At 38.4% G+C, this 19,062-nt stretch overlaps 1 protein-coding gene across 1 annotated transcript in view; it reads left to right on the plus strand.

Moving 5' to 3' along the window:
* Positions 1-10,704, plus strand: part of LOC149298393 (synergin gamma-like) — a 47,847-nt gene extending 37,143 nt beyond the window's left edge. The window contains exons 16-22 of the mRNA XM_089487567.1: positions 58-215; positions 682-735; positions 2,973-3,069; positions 3,662-3,810; positions 4,193-4,303; positions 7,659-7,694; positions 10,573-10,704. Coding sequence (XP_089343693.1) covers positions 58-215; positions 682-735; positions 2,973-3,069; positions 3,662-3,810; positions 4,193-4,303; positions 7,659-7,694; positions 10,573-10,704 — 737 coding nt within the window. The remainder of the gene's footprint in view (positions 1-57; positions 216-681; positions 736-2,972; positions 3,070-3,661; positions 3,811-4,192; positions 4,304-7,658; positions 7,695-10,572) is intronic.
* Positions 10,705-19,062: the final 8,358 nt, after the last annotated feature.

Below are 19,062 nucleotides of genomic sequence, written 5' to 3' on the forward strand. Positions count from 1 at the left end.
CATAACTGAACCTTTTAAAGCAGATGATTTGATCTGATTTCCTTATATTGTTCTTAGGATCCCATAAACGAAGTTTAAGCCTTGGAGATAAAGAAATCAGCCGATGCTCCCCTGCTCCAGACCAACCTTTTAGAGACCGTTCTAACACGCTAAGTGAAAAGCCGGTTTTACCAGTGATACGGGATAAGTACAAAGATCTTACAGGGGAGGTGGAGGTAATAACTATATACTCTTCCATTCTCTGGCAAAAGACTTCTGCTTGATGCTTGTGTGTAATTATTCTGTTTCAGTATGTATAACTGTACAAAGGTTTGCATAAAAGTTCCGTTATTTCAAGTATCTTTCCCGAGGGATTATTCAGGTACCAAATACCCAATGCTACCAATTTCATACTTCAGTGTCCATGTTATTTATTGATCCTGTTGTACAATGTATTTGCGTAACAAAACATGCATAGAAGGCATTGCAGAACAATTATTTAGCATTATTCTTTGGTTCCTATAGCAATTTGTCATGTTGAGATCTGTGGTATACAAACAAAGTGTTTTAATAATATTAATTTGGGGTTTGACAGGAAGCTTTGCTTCTTTGTATCATATGTTCATTAAATATTTTTCTGGACCCGTTTATCGATATTTTGTATATTAAATGAGTATTTCTATTTGTTTAAATCTCCTAAAGGAAAGCGAGAGGTATGCATACGAATGGCAGCGATGTTTAGAAAGTGCCCTTCAGGTAAGGCTATTCATATGAATAAATTTAAATTTTACTTGCAGTTCTCATTTCAGTGCATTAATAGACATGATTAGGAGCTGCTTTGATGAGTATTCTTTATGAGAAGGATTAAAGTATATTTTCCCTGAATTTCCTTAAGAAATATGTGGCAAATCCCCTTTAGATAGGCACAGTTTGCTAAATTCTGAAAAATATGGCACTACAGAGAAATGTTCTACAGTAGACTGCTCGGTTCACTTTTACAGAGGATGAAGTATCAACGTTTTGTACTGCATGCAATGCACAGTGCTTTGAAAAATCAGTTGTCTTCTTTACTATTTTTAGTAAGCCAAAGGGTGGTCACACCAAATAATGATTTGATTTAGATTTTTCTTATGTTCAGTCACGTCAAAATGCATTGTTTTCGATGGGTTTAGGGACCGCCCATTGTCCTTTAGGGGTTGAAGTGTCTATTTTTTAACGTTTTTTTTTACTTTACAGCATTTTTTCATACTTACCAAAAGCATTTGCACAGTGCTGTATTTCAATTATTTTATAACATTTCAATAACAAAAAAAATAAAAGGCAAGAGAATTTTGGCGTTTTCATTCACCTCAGTTATTCTGCAGTTATCCTTACTAGACAAGTGCCTGAAATTGAGATGCCTCTTCAACAAAGACCAGCGAGCAAAGGTCATTTGATCACAAAAGAGCTGGGACATGAGAAGTGATCAGCCTAAAAATTGCAAGACATCCTGAAAGTGAAATACACAAGTTACCGTATTTGCTCGATTATAAGACGACCCTGATTATAAGACGACCCCCCAAAATCTGAATATTAACTTAGGAAAAAAGAAAAAGCCTGAATATAAGACGACCCTAAAGGAAAAAAGTTTTACCAGTAAATGTTAATTCATGTAAACTATTTTTTTTAATAAAAGCTATGATTGAGAAAAATATTTTTTTTGTTTTTATTTCTTGTATTTTCCAGCCTGTCCCCCAGTTACGCACATCTGCCCCCAGGCTTGCCACACCAATATGGCACTGTGGCCCATGATATGCCTTTTAACCCTCTATATGCCACTGTGCCCCATGGTATGCCTTTTGACCCCCTATATGCCACTCTGCCTCCAGAAATGCCTTATACCCCTATATCCCATTCTGGCATTTAGGGGGTTAAAATGCATATTATGGGGCAGAGTGGCATATAGGGAGGTATAAGGCATTTCAGGAGGCAGAGTGGCATTAAGGGAGTTAAAAGGCATTGTATAGAGCACTCTGCCTCCAGAAATGCCTTATACCCCTATATGCCACTCTGGCATTTAGGGGGTTAAAAGGCATATTATGGGGCAGAGTGGCATATAGGGAGGTATAAGGCATTTCAGGAGCCAGAGTGCTCTATTAAATGCCCCCTTAACGCCACTCCAGAAATGCCCTATGCCCCCATTTAACTAACACACACACACACACTCTCTCCCCCCCCTCCCCTCCCCTCCCCTCTCCTCTCTCCCCTCTCAGCCCTCTCTTACCGGTGCTTCCAGCCGGGGCAGCGGGTTGACGTCGCCTTCTGCTGCAGCCGGAAGGAGGTGGAGTTGGCAGCGGGGGTTTGTATGCGTCCGTCGCGTATACTTTCCCCGGCTGTCAGAGATCAGAGATCTCTGACAGTCGGGGAAGGTCTACGCGACGGACGCAGACAACCCCCGCTGCTAGCCACACCTCCTTCCGGCTGCAGCGGACGTTGTCTACGCGCATCGCGTAGACGTCAACCCGCTGCCCCGGCAATACAGCAGGAAGCACCGGTAAGTGTGTATGATGGGGGGGGGGGGGGTGAGACAGGAGGATCCAGGTCCCCTGCAGCGGTGCGGGGGATCTGGATCTTAGTCTCCTAATCAGACTCTATTTGAGGTCTGATTAGAAGACGACCCCGATTAGAAGACGAGGGGTATTTTTCAGAGCATTTGCTCTGAAAAAAACCTCGTCTTATAATCGAGCAAATACGGTACTTGCAGAGTTCTTTCCTATCAGTCCCAGACAACAGTTTGGCTTAAAAGCAAATGGTGTTACAAAATAAGTAATATATATATTTTTATATAGCATGTGAGCAGTCATCTTCCCTTTTCAGGGTATCATTATGCTTTTCCTTTCTGTTACCCCTCACCTGTGAAGTGAGGGACAGTCAGATGTATAGTGTGTAATAGTCTGTATTTGATAGTATTATGTTTCTGCAATTTTTAATATATCACCTTTGTTTACTTTTAGGTGATTAAAAAAGCCAATGATACACTTAATGGAATTAGCAGTTCATCTGTGTGTACGGAAGTCATTCAGTCTGCTCAGGGCATGGAATATCTGCTTGGTATGTCTTCGCTTGCTTTATCTGGAATTTATGCAGTCTTTTTTTTTTGGCAAGAAAATGCAGCTGAACTCTGTATGTATAGCTATAACTCGATGATACTTAACTCATAGTATACTTCAGAGTTCCCTGAAAAAAAAAAGACATTACTAAGCCTTTAATGATGCTGATTTATCACTTTTGTAACTAAATGGAACATTACAAACTGTAGTTCTGTTGGGTTTCTGTTGTGTTTTCATGTTAAATTTTCCAAGTGGAACAGCACCTTTCAGGGGTTATTCATGCAATCCTATTTGTTCACGGAGTTGTAACATAATTCCCAGACTACAAAACCAGCACCTGCAATTGACCTGGCTAGGCTTGTTGATGAGGTCAAGATAAGCCTGGGAAATATTCCAGTTATGAGATCTTTGATGTCGAACACAGATCGGTTAGCATAAAGAAACTCTTGTGCCCCTTGAGAACCAGAAATGCTTTTGCCTATCAAACACTGAAATAGTTAATGCAGTACTGCTTTGTACTTTTATATAAGGGTCAATGTGGGCTGTGTTGGAAAGAAGTTATAATGTTGTGTCGCCTATCTGATTTTAAATAGGTGTGGTGGAGGTCTACAGGGTTACCAAAAGAGTGGAACTGGGAATAAAGGCCACAGCTGTGTGTAGTGAGAAACTGCAGCATTTGTTGAAAGAGACTGACAAAGTGTGGAACAACCTGATAAGCTTTATGTCATTAGCAGCACTCATGGTAAGTCGTTGCTGGAGACTGAACGGAAGCCTCCATCCTGACTTTATTCCCTGTCTATATTGTGTATTAAGATGTTTTCACAAACCTTTTTTTTTTTTTTTTTTTTTTTTTAACGTCAGCCAACCTTTTCTATATAAAATATGCTCTGTTTTCATAGAAAATAGAATTTGACAGCAGTCTTATATTCAGGATGTTAGTTTGCACTGTTTGTAGAGCCTTATACAAAGCTATAAAATATATTAAAAAAATATATATATTGAGGTTCAGTGTGTGGATTATTATAGTCGGTTCGCATTTAAGTTAGTTTGTAGTTAACGATTTTGTGATCTGTAGCAGAGATGTAAGAAATGTAATTGTTTGCTTGTTGATAATTTTTTCACAGCCTGATGAAAGTGCACTCGATTTTACTTCTTGTGTGTTACGACCAGGAATAAAAAATGCTCAAGAACTAGCATGTGGAGTGTGTTTACTAAATGTAGATTCACGTAGTAAGGTAAGTAGATAATGATGACTTAATTGATTTATTTTTTCGGTCCATCTAGTTTCATTTTTTTTTACTGTAAAAACATCAGCTTTTGTATGGTCTTTGCATGTTTAGATACTCTGTATTTCACTGTATTTTTCTTATATGACTAAACATCACCAGTTTGTATAGTTAAGTATTGATACGTTCACGACTGGCTCAGATATATGAATATCTTAAGCAACATTATATTTTAGTGATGATACCCTTAGGAAGTGGCTTGGCTTTATAGAGTTTTCCCTCCAGCGTACCCCTTGCATATGGTTTGGGAAGCCCTGATTACATTAAATCACAAGTGATATAAAACATACATTATCAACTTTTTGTTACATAACCCCAATGTATAAATTGATTAAAAGTGGCACAAGCAACCAAAAATATGTTCTAGTACTTTCTTTGCAAGCTGAGGACCTCTTTCAGGCAGTTCATCATGTTCATTATTTTACATTATTTTACAACCGGTACACAGGTATTTGGTACCTGATGGTAGTGAATCACTCTAATAGGAAAAAGATATACCGTATTGGCTCGGATATAGGCTGCCCCCGTATATAGGCCGCACCCTAAAAGTTTGGTGCTTTAAAAAAGCACCAAAAAAACATGCTGCCACTCTGTCCCCCCCCCCCGAGATATGCTGCCACTGTCCTCCCTCCCCGAGATATGCTACCACTGTCCTCCCTCCCCGAGATATGCTACCACTGTCCTCCCTCCCCGAGATATGCTACCACTGTCCTCCCTCCCTGAGATATGCTACCACTGTCCTCCCTCCCCGATATATGCTACCACTGTCCTCCCTCCCCGAGATATGCTACCACTGTCCTCCCTCCCCGAGATATGCTACCACTGTCCTCCCTCCCCGATATATGCTACCACTGTCCTCCCTCCCCGATATATGCTACCACTGTCCTCCCTCCCCGAGATATGCTACCACTGTCCTCCCTCCCCGAGATATGCTACCACTGTCCTCCCTCCCCGATATATGCTACCACTGTCCTCCCTCCCCGAGATATGCTACCACTGTCCTCCTCCCTGCCCGAGATATGCTGCCACTGTCCTCCCTCCCCGATATATGCTACCACTGTCCTCCTCCCTGCCCGAGATATGCTACCACTGTCCTCCTCACTTACCGGAGCAGACTCCCGGGTGTCTTGCGGGGCCGGCGGGGGACATCTACGCAATACGCGTATACAACTTCCGGTGCCGGCACTGGATGTTGTATACGCGTATTGCGTAGATGTCCCCCGCCGGCCCTGCAAGACACCCGGGAGTCTGCTCCGGTAAGTCGGGGGGGGCAGAGGTAAAACGCATCGTGCGGACGGTCCGCACGATGCACTTAGACAACCTCCCGTGCCGGCGCACCCCCCCCCCCCCCCCGTGGGAAGTGCTGGCAGGGGAGGCTGTCTGAGCGTATCGGGGATTAGGATGCAGGTCCCCTGCACCGCTGCGGGGGATCTGTATCCAAACCCCGCTGCCTGCCCGAGACCCCGAATATAGGCCGCAAAAAAGTGGGGGGAAAAAGTGCGGCCTATATTCGAGCCAATACGGTACATTATAAACTGTTTGCATACATGTGCTGCTGTTTATAACAATCCCCGTGGTATCTGGTTACAACAATCCTCAGCGACGGGCTTGAGAGAAACTGCAAAATTATTATAAAGGATAGAGTAAGTGGTCATAGAGAAAAAAAAAATAAAATGATGCAGAAAATAGCGAGACACCTAAAAGTAGATCCGTACAGGAAGAGATGAGTCCAAAGAATGAGAGAGGGCAGAGTAAATGAAGAACTTCAAGGGCAAAGGAGAACAGAACATGTTTTTTATTTTTCTTAGCTTCTCTAACCTGCCAGCCATGGTCATACAGAACAGGGCATTAGGGCAGATACAGTCACCAAGTGGATACATGTGCCATTTAAACATGTATGTACTTTCTGTTTGCAAGAATACTATAAGCAATAACCTCTGAGCAGAGAGCTCTTAAAATAAGCATACTGACATAAAAATCATGATCTCCTACCTGTACGCTGACTATTGGTGCTTTTGTGTGTCTGTGTATTTTTTTGCCGTCTTCCACAAATGGAGATGGAAAGGTTCACTACAGATTAGTGTGGTATTTATATACCTAGATGAATTACTTTTGTGTAACACAGCCTTGGCTAACAAACACTCCCTCCCACACACTTACACTTACGCATTCTTGCTCTCGCACACATTAACGCTCACACACACTTACACATACACTCTCTTTCTAATTAACAGACATTCATGCACTCTGTGCAAGCATTATTGCTTTTACTGTGAGGTCACGTAACCTCGCTTTATGTGACCCTGCTGCATTGCTGTCTCCCCGAGCAGATCCAAGATTGTTCACAAAGTGCCGGTCCAGGTTAGACCAGCCTTTTGTAAATTAATTTGGACCGGCCTAACTGGTAGAGAAGACGTCATATAAAATGCTTGCGTGTGTCTGTGCTGCCACTTGATCTGCGTCATGTTATGGAGATTAGGATCAAAATTATTTTGATATTTTTGTCTATATATTTCCATAAAAATAATAGTTAATAGAAGAATTTATCGACTCCTAGCAATATTTACATATTTATAACTTATGAACACCTAACTTATATAACACCCTTAAAATAAGAGTGAAAATAAAAATATTCATAAAGTGTAAGATAACCTATATAGATAAATAGATAACTTTTGTCCCATTATACATTTTCTTGCCCTACTGTTTTTTTTCAATATGCACTTTTTTATAATAAACATTTTTAACTATTAAACAAAAAAAATTAGTGTAGTTTTTAGCACATTACATGTACATGATATTAGTGTTTCCGAAGCATATGAAGTATTGTTTAGCTTAGTTGTAAATCTGTTTTAAATATTTATTTACCAAAGTTTAAAATAAATGACCCCTTTTATACTATAAGCTTTTATTTAATCCTCTTATTATCCTATTACCAAAATATTAGGAAACTCTTCCGAATGTCACATCCTCTAAATCTTGATTTCCCCATCAATTAAGATTATTTAAATAGATAAAATATAATGTAAATGCAATACAAAAAATATTTAAACATAGATTCCTTTTAAGCCCAGTTCACTAATGTTAAGGTATCCATTTTGACAGTTACTCTGTCAGTCATTTTTTAGCATTATCACTCCGGCAAGTAAATGGAGACAAAAATCTTTAATCTTCTAATTTACCGTAGTGTACAATTTTTTTGTTCATATTTTTGTTGCAAAAATACATTAGAGGCATCAATTACCATTTTTCTTTTTTCTTGTAATGTTCTTATTTACCATTTGATTTTTGAACATTATTTCAGAAAGAAGAGAGTCCTGCAGTGGAGCAACATAGAAAAGTATGAATCTATGCAATGGTTTTTCTTAAGTATTTGTTCTAAAAATGTGGTGGTCTGCATAAAGAGGACTTTTAGAGCTTTCTTCAGCTTTTCATTCTGTTTTTAACTGATCACAGATGCGTCATTCTGTTTTCATCTATGTAACATTTAATCTCTAATCATCTAGTATATAACTGTTTTTGTGTTGGTGTTGTCTGTCTGGCATGTAAAATCTTGGGTCTAATACGTAATCCATTCTTGCTGTTGCTTTGTGTTGGTGTGCCAGGTTTCCCTGTTCAGCTGTGTCTAGTACATTAACTTTTCAGTTATTGTACTAAAGTTACATGGTCACTGTTTTTCTATGTATTTCAATCAGTCTTAAAGGTGCTGTTTCTCTTAACAAACTCTAGTATGCTACGCAAATAAAGCTTGGTAAGTCTGTAGTTTTCAATGAATATGTAATCACATAACAGTACAGAAGAAGCCATTTTAGTTTCGTTGGCTACAGCCTTTCAGTGCCTCCTTTTGTGACACATGACATAAATATCTGTGGCACAAATAAAGACCCACAATTCGTTGTGACTAGGGTTTGGACACTCAACAGTACTGGTAACTGTGTCTGCTATGTCAAATTTAGTTTAAAATGTTCAGGAAGGGTGCAGTTTAGCAGAGTAAGTGAAACAGCACATTTAACCCCTTCATGGCCAGGAGTATTTTAGACTCTAAAGATCAGCCATTTTTTTCAACTTTAACACTTTAACAGGATATGTTTAACCATAACTTCCGCTTTTTGTGGTTTTATGTGCTCCCTTAAATACTATACTTTTTCTATATTGCCCCGGTGGACATTCCCCTTTTCTTTTTTTTTTTTCTTTGTATATTTTGACTTATTTTACTTAATAGAGAAAATATTTCCAAAGCTCCTTTTTTGAAGTCTCTATACCCTGCAGTATGTACAGTATTTTGTTCCAAAAAATGACCTTTATCTGCAAGCCAGGTGGCTACCATTGTCATAACCTATGCGGTATTTGAGTGACTTTTCTTGCTCAAACTCCACACTGAGCTGTGTCTGTGATCTTCAGGATATACTATGCTTTTTATCACAGGCAGTATAAAACCCACCATTTCAGGTACCAAAGTTGGGACACCTCTGTTGACAGGTGTGGTAAAGGTCAGGGAGGGGCATCCCAAAAACTGGGTGAGTCTGTCCAAGATGTGGACAGGTAATGTGGTCACCCACCCACCGTTTTCAAATAGACACATGGAAGGCTTTGTGCTAGCTTAAATGGAGATCTCACTGATTTTTCACATCATTGTGCTAGTCAAGGGAGGTAACAAGACCTCCTCAACCAGCATATGCCCCCAACTACCACGCAAGCACTGAACAGTGGTAGGAGTTTTGGGCGTTATGGCGTATGATAAGGATTAAGAGTCTGTATAGTAGATTGGTTACGATAAGAGAGTTAGAACACAAGTTACTATTCTGCAGCTGCTTGGGTTTTTTTTTTTTTGCAAAAACTAGAACTTTTAAAAAAATCTAAAACAGCACAGTATGTTTTAATCTAATATTGGTGTCACGCAATGTAGTAAGACTTAAAATATCTCCTTAAAAATATTTATTTACAGGGGGAGAAACCTGTATGACAGATCATGATTTATTTGATCAGCCCACAGAGTAGGGTCATCAAAGATCTCTGGGTCACCTTCAGTCTATACTGGAGGACTGCATTGGGATGCGGGTCCCGTGGGACCCATAAAAAATCAACTTGCAGGCGGTTTTTCGGGTGTTGCGGGTGGGAGGGGGTGGTCATACACTGTACCTGCGGGTCCCAGTAATCCCGCGCACTCCCGCAAGGCTGCCTTCGCGTTGCTCCTACACAGCGTCTCTTCTCTTGTTTCACCCAGGAACCCAGAGGCGTCACGTGAAGTGACGTAAATTCATGTGACTCTGCTGGGTTCCTGGGCGGAACAAGAGAAGAGACGCTGTGTGGGAGCAACGCGAAGGCAGCCTTGCGGGAATGCGCAGGAAGTCTGCAGATCAGGTAAGGGGGTGGGCGGGATTGGACACGTTGCGGGGGGGGGTGGAACACACTCGTTGTGGGAGCAGGCGGTAATGGGATTAAAAAAATCGGGAGCGGGATTTAAAAAAATCCAGCGCAGGGCTCCAGTCTCTACTATGGAAATTATTTCATTATTGGCTGCATTCATTGGGGAAGAAAAAAAACTAACATTTGGTAAACTGTTGAGGTTGTAATAGATAACTAAATTATAAGTAATTATATTACTTTTTTGGGGGAGATCCTTAAGGCTCTATGCTCTGCAATGCAATGCATCAAGCCAGGCCCCATCCACGCTGTCTGTATGGAAATGAAACTATTGTGCTGGGACCAGCAAAAGAGAGAGATGTAACAAGTATAATGTTTGCAAGGCAATTGTAGTCATATGCGATTATATAGAATATTGAAGGTAATAGGGATAAACATGTTGCATAATTATATAGAGACTAAAACATTAAAAGGGGCACAACGACATAACACAAAATAAACACAAAAGCATGTTGGCAATAAACTCAGCCTACTGAAAACATGCACTTAAACAGTTCAGACTTACTACACTTGGGCATGATTCTTCAATGTTAGATGAAGCGTTATGAGCTTTTAAGCATCCTGTATAAAATTGACCATTACAAGTTACCATTTTCGATCACTTTGGGAAAAAAAATAAAAAATGGGTAGGTGTTTGCAAGGTATAGCTGCAAGGGAAGAAAATCAAGTATACTTTGTGCAGAGTGTTTGTTACAGTTAACAAAGTTACAGAATTATTTTCAGCCGGTGATCTAACAAAGACGCCATTGTCAGTTTTTTGTATTTGCGTTATTATTGATGTTATGTTTCCACAGGCTTTTAATTCTGAAACGGACAATTTCAAGCTCTCCTACGGAGGACACCAGTATCACGCAAGCTGTGCAAATTTCTGGATTAACTGCGTGGAGCCTAAACCGCCTGGCCTTTTCCTTCCAGATTTACTATGATAGTAACTTTCAAATGAAGCTGAAGTAGCAGTCGCTTAGTAGATACTCCACATGAACGTCTCTGGGCATGATATTGCAGTGTGAAAGCTTACAACATCAAGAGAGCCACTAGTCGTCATCACTGCCAGTGCTGATTTATTTTACCTATCCTGCCGAAAGTCTCTGCTATTGTAAACTGCATTAGGTGAATACATTTATTTGAAAAAAAAAAAAACCTCATATTTTGCGAGTGAGTAGAACATTAAGCAAGTACTTTGGTATACTTCTGCCTTTACGGACCTATTCCAATGTTGACCTTATACACGCAAATTACTAAGAAAAGTCCTTACGCCACCTTCTGATACCAACATCTTTAAGTATTTTTGGAAATATGGGTTCTAGTTACACATTCTTGTCACTGGGGTAAGCCTGGTCCTGCATTGCTTGCCACTCTCCCTCACTAGTGGTCTCTCTAAAGCCACCTTAAGGGGAAAAGAGCTCCACAAATTATTCTGAGCCTCGCAAATTCCAATTGCAGCCCCACAGTACATTACATTGGAGCAAGATATTTCGTACCACTTTACTGTTTAAAATGTAGTATTTATTCATGATTTAATACACTTTGGGTGTGTTTGAGCCATGTCTTTTTCACCATCCTGTTGCTTCAGGTTTCAATTGTTTTGCATGGCAAATTCATGGGTGTTTTAAGTCACAAACTGCCAAAAACGAAATAAATGAAGGACACAATTATAATAAATCTACTAGTTCAATTAACGTGTTTAAGATAAAAAGGTCAACGTTGTTGTTGCTAAATATTCACACTATATGTATTTTAAATCAAAAGAACCTCCTACAAAAAGTGTGATTTTTAATTTAACATTTGAATTGAATTTAGCATTTGTTCGTATAGTGGCTTGGAGGGGGCCCTCTGGCCTTTCTGGTAACAGAGCAGTTATAACTGACTTAATTTAGCTTCATCTACAGTTATGCCTCTAGCCAGTCAGGTGTCCTTGGCAACAGTAACCAAGGTGACAGTGCTGTCTGAACCCATTGCTAGTGAACGGAGACAGTGTTATATCCCTGTTAACAAATGTTTGTTCACCTTTTGAATGGTTTCTTTCCACTAGGGGGGGGGGAAATGTTTTATAATGCATGAGTGAACTAGAAAAAACTAAAGCAAAGAGGGAAATAAGACGTGGTTTGAAAATTGTTACATCTCCACAAACACATGTTGAACCTATAATCTTAACTGTATTCATTTTATTAAGAATGGTACTTTTTATACTCCAATTTAAAATTGTTCTCCTATATTTCCAGGCCGTTTTTATTCAGGCCAACATGATACGTTGCAAATAGTGCTACTAATGCTCCCTGTTAATATTGGGGACCAATAGTACAGTTGTTTTTTTTTTTTTTTATTAAGTTAAAAACAAATTTAAGAAACCTATCAAAACTTATTTTTAAAATAAATTGTGCAACACCTATAAATTGGCAACTACATCACATTTTTAGCAGGTTTGTTTAATTTGCACTTTACCACTGAATATGTGCAATATTTTAATTGCTTTATATAAACCGGTGTGAATACATTTACACATTAGTTCTATTCAGTGACTCTTGAATCGGGCACCTACTTTTGACTGGCAATTTAATTTATTTTAATGATGTTGTTTTACTAGTATCCCAAGCCGAAATAATGTTTTTCTTAAGCAACATTTCTTTTGAGGGTGGTTTCACCTACCCTCCATTTTATGAAGTCCCAGTAATGTATTTCAAGTCTGGTACCATAGTAATGCAACCATCATTTTTATTGTACTAATAAAGAACCCCTACTACTGCTTTTAAAAATGTTAAATGTTGTATCCATCACGTACATAGAAAAATGCTGACCGTAGGGTTGAATGTTGATCATAGGCATGGTTACAATGACTTTAAAAGCAATAGCATAGGTGAACAACTCTTTAAATACACAGTTCTGAATATATATATATATGCATACATACACGCACACACACACGTGTATATAGGCATTGTTGGTTTTGTAGTTTAGTATGTTCATAATGTTTTAAATTATTTAAAGAAAACATACATACATTCCCTTATATACATGCAATCACAGTTCATTGCCTTCAAATTTGCAGTAAACTCCAATGCAAATTAAAAGAATTTAGTATAGTACGATTTGGAGTACCAATACTGAACATCTTTAATTATAATCATTCATTCATGTATATATTCGCTTTGTTTCTTCTCCACATTAAACATATTACATCTTTGTCCATTGCTGGAAGGTCGACATTTTTTTGACAACGTGTGACGTGCGTAAAAATTGCGGTTTAGTTTTTGGTTGGTCTGTTTTAAAATGGTGTTTTTGTTTCTTTATGATTAGCTATATATATTAAACTGTGGGGGTACTGGTAATTTATATTCATGATGCTTGCTGTGTTAATTGTCTTTTCTGTTGGTAGACTAGAGGAATTATATCTGTTTGTTGTTTTAATAAAGATTATACTTCTGAACAAGCTAGTTATGAGTTTTTATTGATTTTTTAGTTCATTCAAATCCTTTTCAGAAATTATGTGTAGAAATTGGTAGTACATGCCTCTTGTTAATATTAAATGAGTAAAAATCCTCTGCAGCACACAACTACACACAAACCTGCTCCCTCCTCCATTCTGTTTTGTGATAGATGTAAAACAAATATAGAATAATATCTTCTTTTTTTGTTGGATCAGCATTCCATTTTGTTGATGAGCATTCAAAATGATCCACTTCCCTTTTATCAAGTCAAAAACAATACTAGCCACAAAAAATCTAAGTAAGTCATGTGCACCAGTACATGGGTTAAGGAAAATGATGAAGACTTTTTTATGCAGTCTGGAAACATTTCAATGGTTACTCCATATCTGGTAATAACTAGATAAGTGTACCTAATACAATTGGCCACAGAAACTACAGCACAGAGGGCTGGGGAGTGCAATTATAGCATTTAACTATTTGTGCCTACCCTACAATCTGTTAAATACGGCCTCCTACATGGGAATCCTGTACAATCTATGTATTAACCACATATTTGATTACATATATTAAAGGGAGTTAAATATTCAGTTTTTACCTACTTTTATTACCGTATTTGCTCGATTACAGGACGACCCTGATTATAAGACCCCCCAAAATCTAAATATTAATTTAGGAAAAAAACAAAAAGCCTGAATATAAGACTACCCTATAGGAAAAAAGTTTTACTAGTAAATATTAATTCATGTAAACTTTTTTCATATTTAATAAAAGCTATGATTGAGGAAAATATATATTTTTTTATTTCCTTTTATTTGCCAACCTGCCCCCCCCCCCCCCGTTATGCACATCTGCCCCAGGGTTGCCACTCTGCCCCCAGAAATTCCTTATATCCCCTATTTGCCACTCTGCCCCATGATGTGCCTTTTAACCGTTAAAAGGCATATCATGGGGCGGAGTGGCATATAGGGGGTTAAAAGGCATTTCTGGAGGTATATATATATAACTGCTAACAGCAATCACACTCCTATCAAGCCAAGGCAGCCAGTACATGCTGGAACCTGGAGATGATAGGAGTGTGAGTACAGCCTCCCTATGCCATGCTACCACCACCACCCCCCTTACACATCCATGCTATCACACACACACACACACACACACTCATTCACAAAATACAATACACAGTGAAGTGCAATATTCTAATTAAATATAAGTATTACACCTTCTGGTGAAGTGGTGCTGCAAAAACACAGGAACAAACTCCCCAAAATGTTCCAAATTAAATACAATCAAAACAACAAAAGTGTCTGCGCACCCAAATTATAAGTGAGTAAATTATATGTGCAACACAAAAATAATATGTACAAAGATACCCTTCCAGCGAGAGTTCCCACACACAGTATCCAAAAGGTTCATATATAAAAGGAAGAGAAAAAAGAAAGAAAAAAAATTATGGTGTAGTATATCAAAGTTCGTCTTAAAAAAACGTTATTAAGCAAATCGGACCCTTACAATTTAAAGGGCATAAATATGCCCATACATAGAGTGTAATGGTCTCCTTAGGAGTTTCTTTATCCCACACTGGTACTTGTAGATAAAGAAGGTAGGCAGCGGAGGGGAGTAGGTAAAAACGATAATTTTAATGTATAAAAGAAAGGCAAACTTGTTGTCCTCCGTTTCGGATGTTACAGAGTCCAGGCTTCAAACTTCGTAGCAGCGCTACCACAAAGAGACGCCGTCTTAGTCCTCTGATCCACTTCCGTAATGCTACTCCTCCTCCCAATGTCGTCAACACGCACTACGCGTTTCGCTTATCGCTTCATCTGGTGCATGCGCTTGACGCTCTGCCTACTGGTTTAGAAAGCAGCCGGTCTATCCTAATTGGTGTAAGGCCGCTGAGGAAATCAAACAGCTGATGCCAATAATTTGTTTCAGGTGAGTATTCACTATGGTTCGTTTAATTTAACCCCTATGTATATGTCCTGTATGCATATACAAATTCTCTTTAAAAATATATATAAAAATTACATACAATAAATGCATATGAAACCCCCACATAGGTTAATCCATATAGTTATATATACAGGGTTTTCAGGAATCATAAAATAAATATAAAATAGATACAAGTATACTTATGTTTCTAAAATATAAAATATTTAAAAATACATATAGAAATCCGACTATCGATATTCAAAAATTCCACCTCTCAACGCCACAATGTTCTGAATAAACATAAATAAATAGATAAGAATACATATTACAAAAAATTACACAATTCAAAATCACCGTTTAACCCATTAGGAGTCAAGGTCTTAAGTCTAAACATCCATTCCATCTCCCCTCTCCAAAATTTGCCAACCTGTGTTATGCCAATAAATTCAAGATCTTTTGGATCTTGGTTATTGTGGGTTAAAAAGTGAATAGGAACACTATGTTTATCGTATCCATTTCTGATGTTTCTGATGTTCTTCTACTCTAGTGTGTAGGGCTCTCGTCGTACGCCCCACATATTGTAGCCCACAGGGACAACTCAGTAAATATATCACGTTTTTAGAGTGACAAGTAATTTGTTTTTTAATATTATATTTATAGTTTGTGCTATTTGATTTAAACTCGGTTATCTTATTGTTGCCCTTCTTTGCAGTTCTGCAGGCCAAAGTCCACATTTGAAAAAACCATTAGTGCTAGTTAAAAAATTATCTTTATTAACTATTTGTTTTTTCTCCTTAAAGTAACTCTTCACCAATTTATCCTTTATTTTAGGTGCTCCCCTGAATACTATATTAGGGTGTTCCTCTATTATACCTCTTAAATCATGATCTTTTTGTAGCAGGTTCCAATGTTGTTTGATGATTTTCTTTAATTTCCCTCCTGCTCCGTTATAATCCAAAATAAGAGGCACCTTATTTGACATTTGTTGGCTTTTCCTTTTATATGTGGGGTATTCATTACATGATTCAGATGTTGTGGATCATATTTCTTCTCAATAAAAGAATCCCTAACTATTGTGGCTTGTGTAATGTATTGTTCTTGATCTGTACAGTTCCTTCTTATTCTTCTAAATTGACTTTTAGGGATATTCTTAAGCCAAGGGGTGTAGTGACAGCTATCTGAAAAAATGTAGCTATTAACATCTACTTGTTTAAAAAATGTTCTAGTTTTCAATCTAAAATTCTCTACATAAATGCTCAAATCTTAAAAGTCCACCTTCTCTTTGCTATATGTAGAGGACAATTGAACCCCATATTGATTGTCATTTAGTCTGGCCAAAAAAATATTTAATTCGTCAATCGTCCCACTCCAAATAAAAAACAGGTCATCAATATAGCGCTTATAGGTCACCAAATTTGCCCCAAGCTCATTACCCGCATACATATAGGTCTCTTCCCAAGCTGTCATAAATAAATTGGCATAGCTCGGGGCAAATTTGGTACCCATAGCCGTCCCTCTAATTTTGAGATAAAAATCATCCTGGAACCAAAAATAATTATGTTCCAGAACAAACCTGATCCCATCAATGATAAAATCTATTTGTTCTTGTTGAAATGCAAACTACTTCTCCAAAATCTTTCGGACTGCTTCGCATCCTTTAGTGTGAGCTATAATAGTATATAAGCTAGTTACGTCACACGTTACTAGGATGTAGTTGGATTGCCATTCTATTTCGTTCAAAATCCATAAAATGTCCCCTGTATCTTTCAGGTAAGATTTCTGCAAAACTACTGTAGGTTGTAGTAAGTGGTCTATATATTCTTTAAATACTCATTCATTCCATTAATCACACATACTTGCTCAATGCTCAAAAACCCTCCCCCACCCCCTTACATGAACTGCAGATCTCTCACTCGAAGACTTCTGCAGGGGCCCGGCTGTGCAAGCAACTTCTCTGGCCCCGCCCCAGAGGAAGGAGGGGGAGGCAGAATTATGTGACACTCTGCTAGCTTCCTGTTCTGCTGCTAGCAGAAGAGACGCTGCTCGCGGCCAAAGCACCGGTAAGCAGCCTGGCCCAGCGGACATTTTTTTGAGGTCTGATTAGAAGACGACCTCGATTATAAGACTAGGGGTATTTTTCAGAGCATTTGCTCTGAAAAAAAACCTCGTCTTATAATCGAGCAAATACGGTATTTCATTTATTATATACTTGGAATTAATGGGGAATCTAAAGGTTTTGCTTTGAACTGTGCCTACAACCCATGTACACATTCACATACTTGATGGAGTCCCACAATTAGGGTTACTGGTTGGATACTCTGGGGGACCCTATAGAGCAGTGATGGCAAACCTATGGCACGCAAAGCCTTCAGTTGTGGCAAGTGGCCAGGTTGCTGAAGCACAGGGCCGGCCTTTGGGGTGTATGGGAGGAGAGTGATACTCCCGCCGCAGGACTTCAGTAGGGTAAACTATAAAGGAGGGGGAGTAGATTGTGAGAAGGGGGGGGTAATAAAAATATTGACTGAGGGAACGGTTTGGATGAACGAGGAAATGAATGTACAGTAAACTGAGTGAGAATGAATTAATGCATGGGTGAATTGTGAATTATTTTTGAAATTGTATTCATGAATATGTGTAAATGAATAAGAGAATTAATGATTTAAATGGGCAAATTGTTGCTCACTGTTGTGTGTGTATATATAGTAATTTTGTACAGAAAAAGCTTCCTCTACATGTTTAATATGCAGTGTTGGCACTTTGAGGTCTGCAACTTGGTTTGATGCAGAAAATTGGGCACTCGGGCCCCAAAATGTTTGCCATCAATGCTATAGAGAGTTTCTGTTTTTTTCCCCCGGAAGAAGCTGTGTTTTAATGGTCTTGTCTTCCTAACTGGGGCAGAGCAGGCAGGCTTCCCTCCCAGCATATACAAAATATTCGCTACATTATAAGTAAATCTCCCTGCACAGCTAAGTAATAACTTCTCTACCTTTCAGCCCATTTGTATGCTGAAGCGCAAACTGTCTATTTAACCTCTTAAGTACTGGAGTGCAAACCTTTTGTGAGTTCAATGGCACAATGAAAACTGTGCCTTCAGAACCATATATGACTATTTTTGATGCTGTACAAACACTGACTGCACTCAAGTCAACAGATCACCACATAAGTAGCGAATGGGTAAGAAGCAGCACCGTTTGAATTATACCTCTAATGTGCTTAAAAGAGTGCAATGGAACCCGGGTGGTCACAGTTGTATATAAATTGTTTCTGGAGATTATATAGACATTTGAAATGTAGCAGGCTTCATACACTTCAATTAATATATGTTGTCAGGAAGCAACAGCAGCTTCACCGTCCCTCACTTTGTCATCAGTACAGACACTGCCAAAGAAAACATAATTCACTCTTCTTGGAGGAAAAAAACAAAACAATCAAATGTGGTAAAAGAAAATATTTTTTTTTTTATATCCAGCTGCAATTATCTGTAGAACATGTATATATTGAAGTTCCACCAAGCTTCTACCACCCATGCATTAGCTTTTCATAACTGCCAGTTCCATCATTAAAGGTAATTGGGTTAATATTAATTTTTGACACTACTGTAGACACATTTTGAAGACATTTAATTGCCTTTAATACAGACTTTCCAGAGGCCCCTCAGACAAATGACAGCAAAGGGTTTCTTAATAGAACACCAGTTTCAAGAAAGAAAGAAAAAAAAAAAAGAAAAAAAATTGAAAATTATCAAATAAAGAGAAAACCAAAGATGTCCTAAGTTCTTTGACTAAGCTACAATAATATTTCAATTACCTAGCTTAATTTATACTTTAGGTCCACAAATACAGCTTGTGGGTTGAAAATTAACATATTCAACAAATCAACAGGTAAATTAATGGCAGGTTAAACTTCCATTTCTTGATCTTCACAATGCTA

The sequence above is a fragment of the Sceloporus occidentalis genome, unplaced genomic scaffold, assembly GCF_023333645.1.
Source record: "Sceloporus occidentalis isolate IW3139 unplaced genomic scaffold, rSceOcc1.0.p SCAF_33, whole genome shotgun sequence".
Lineage (NCBI taxonomy): Eukaryota > Metazoa > Chordata > Lepidosauria > Squamata > Phrynosomatidae > Sceloporus > Sceloporus occidentalis.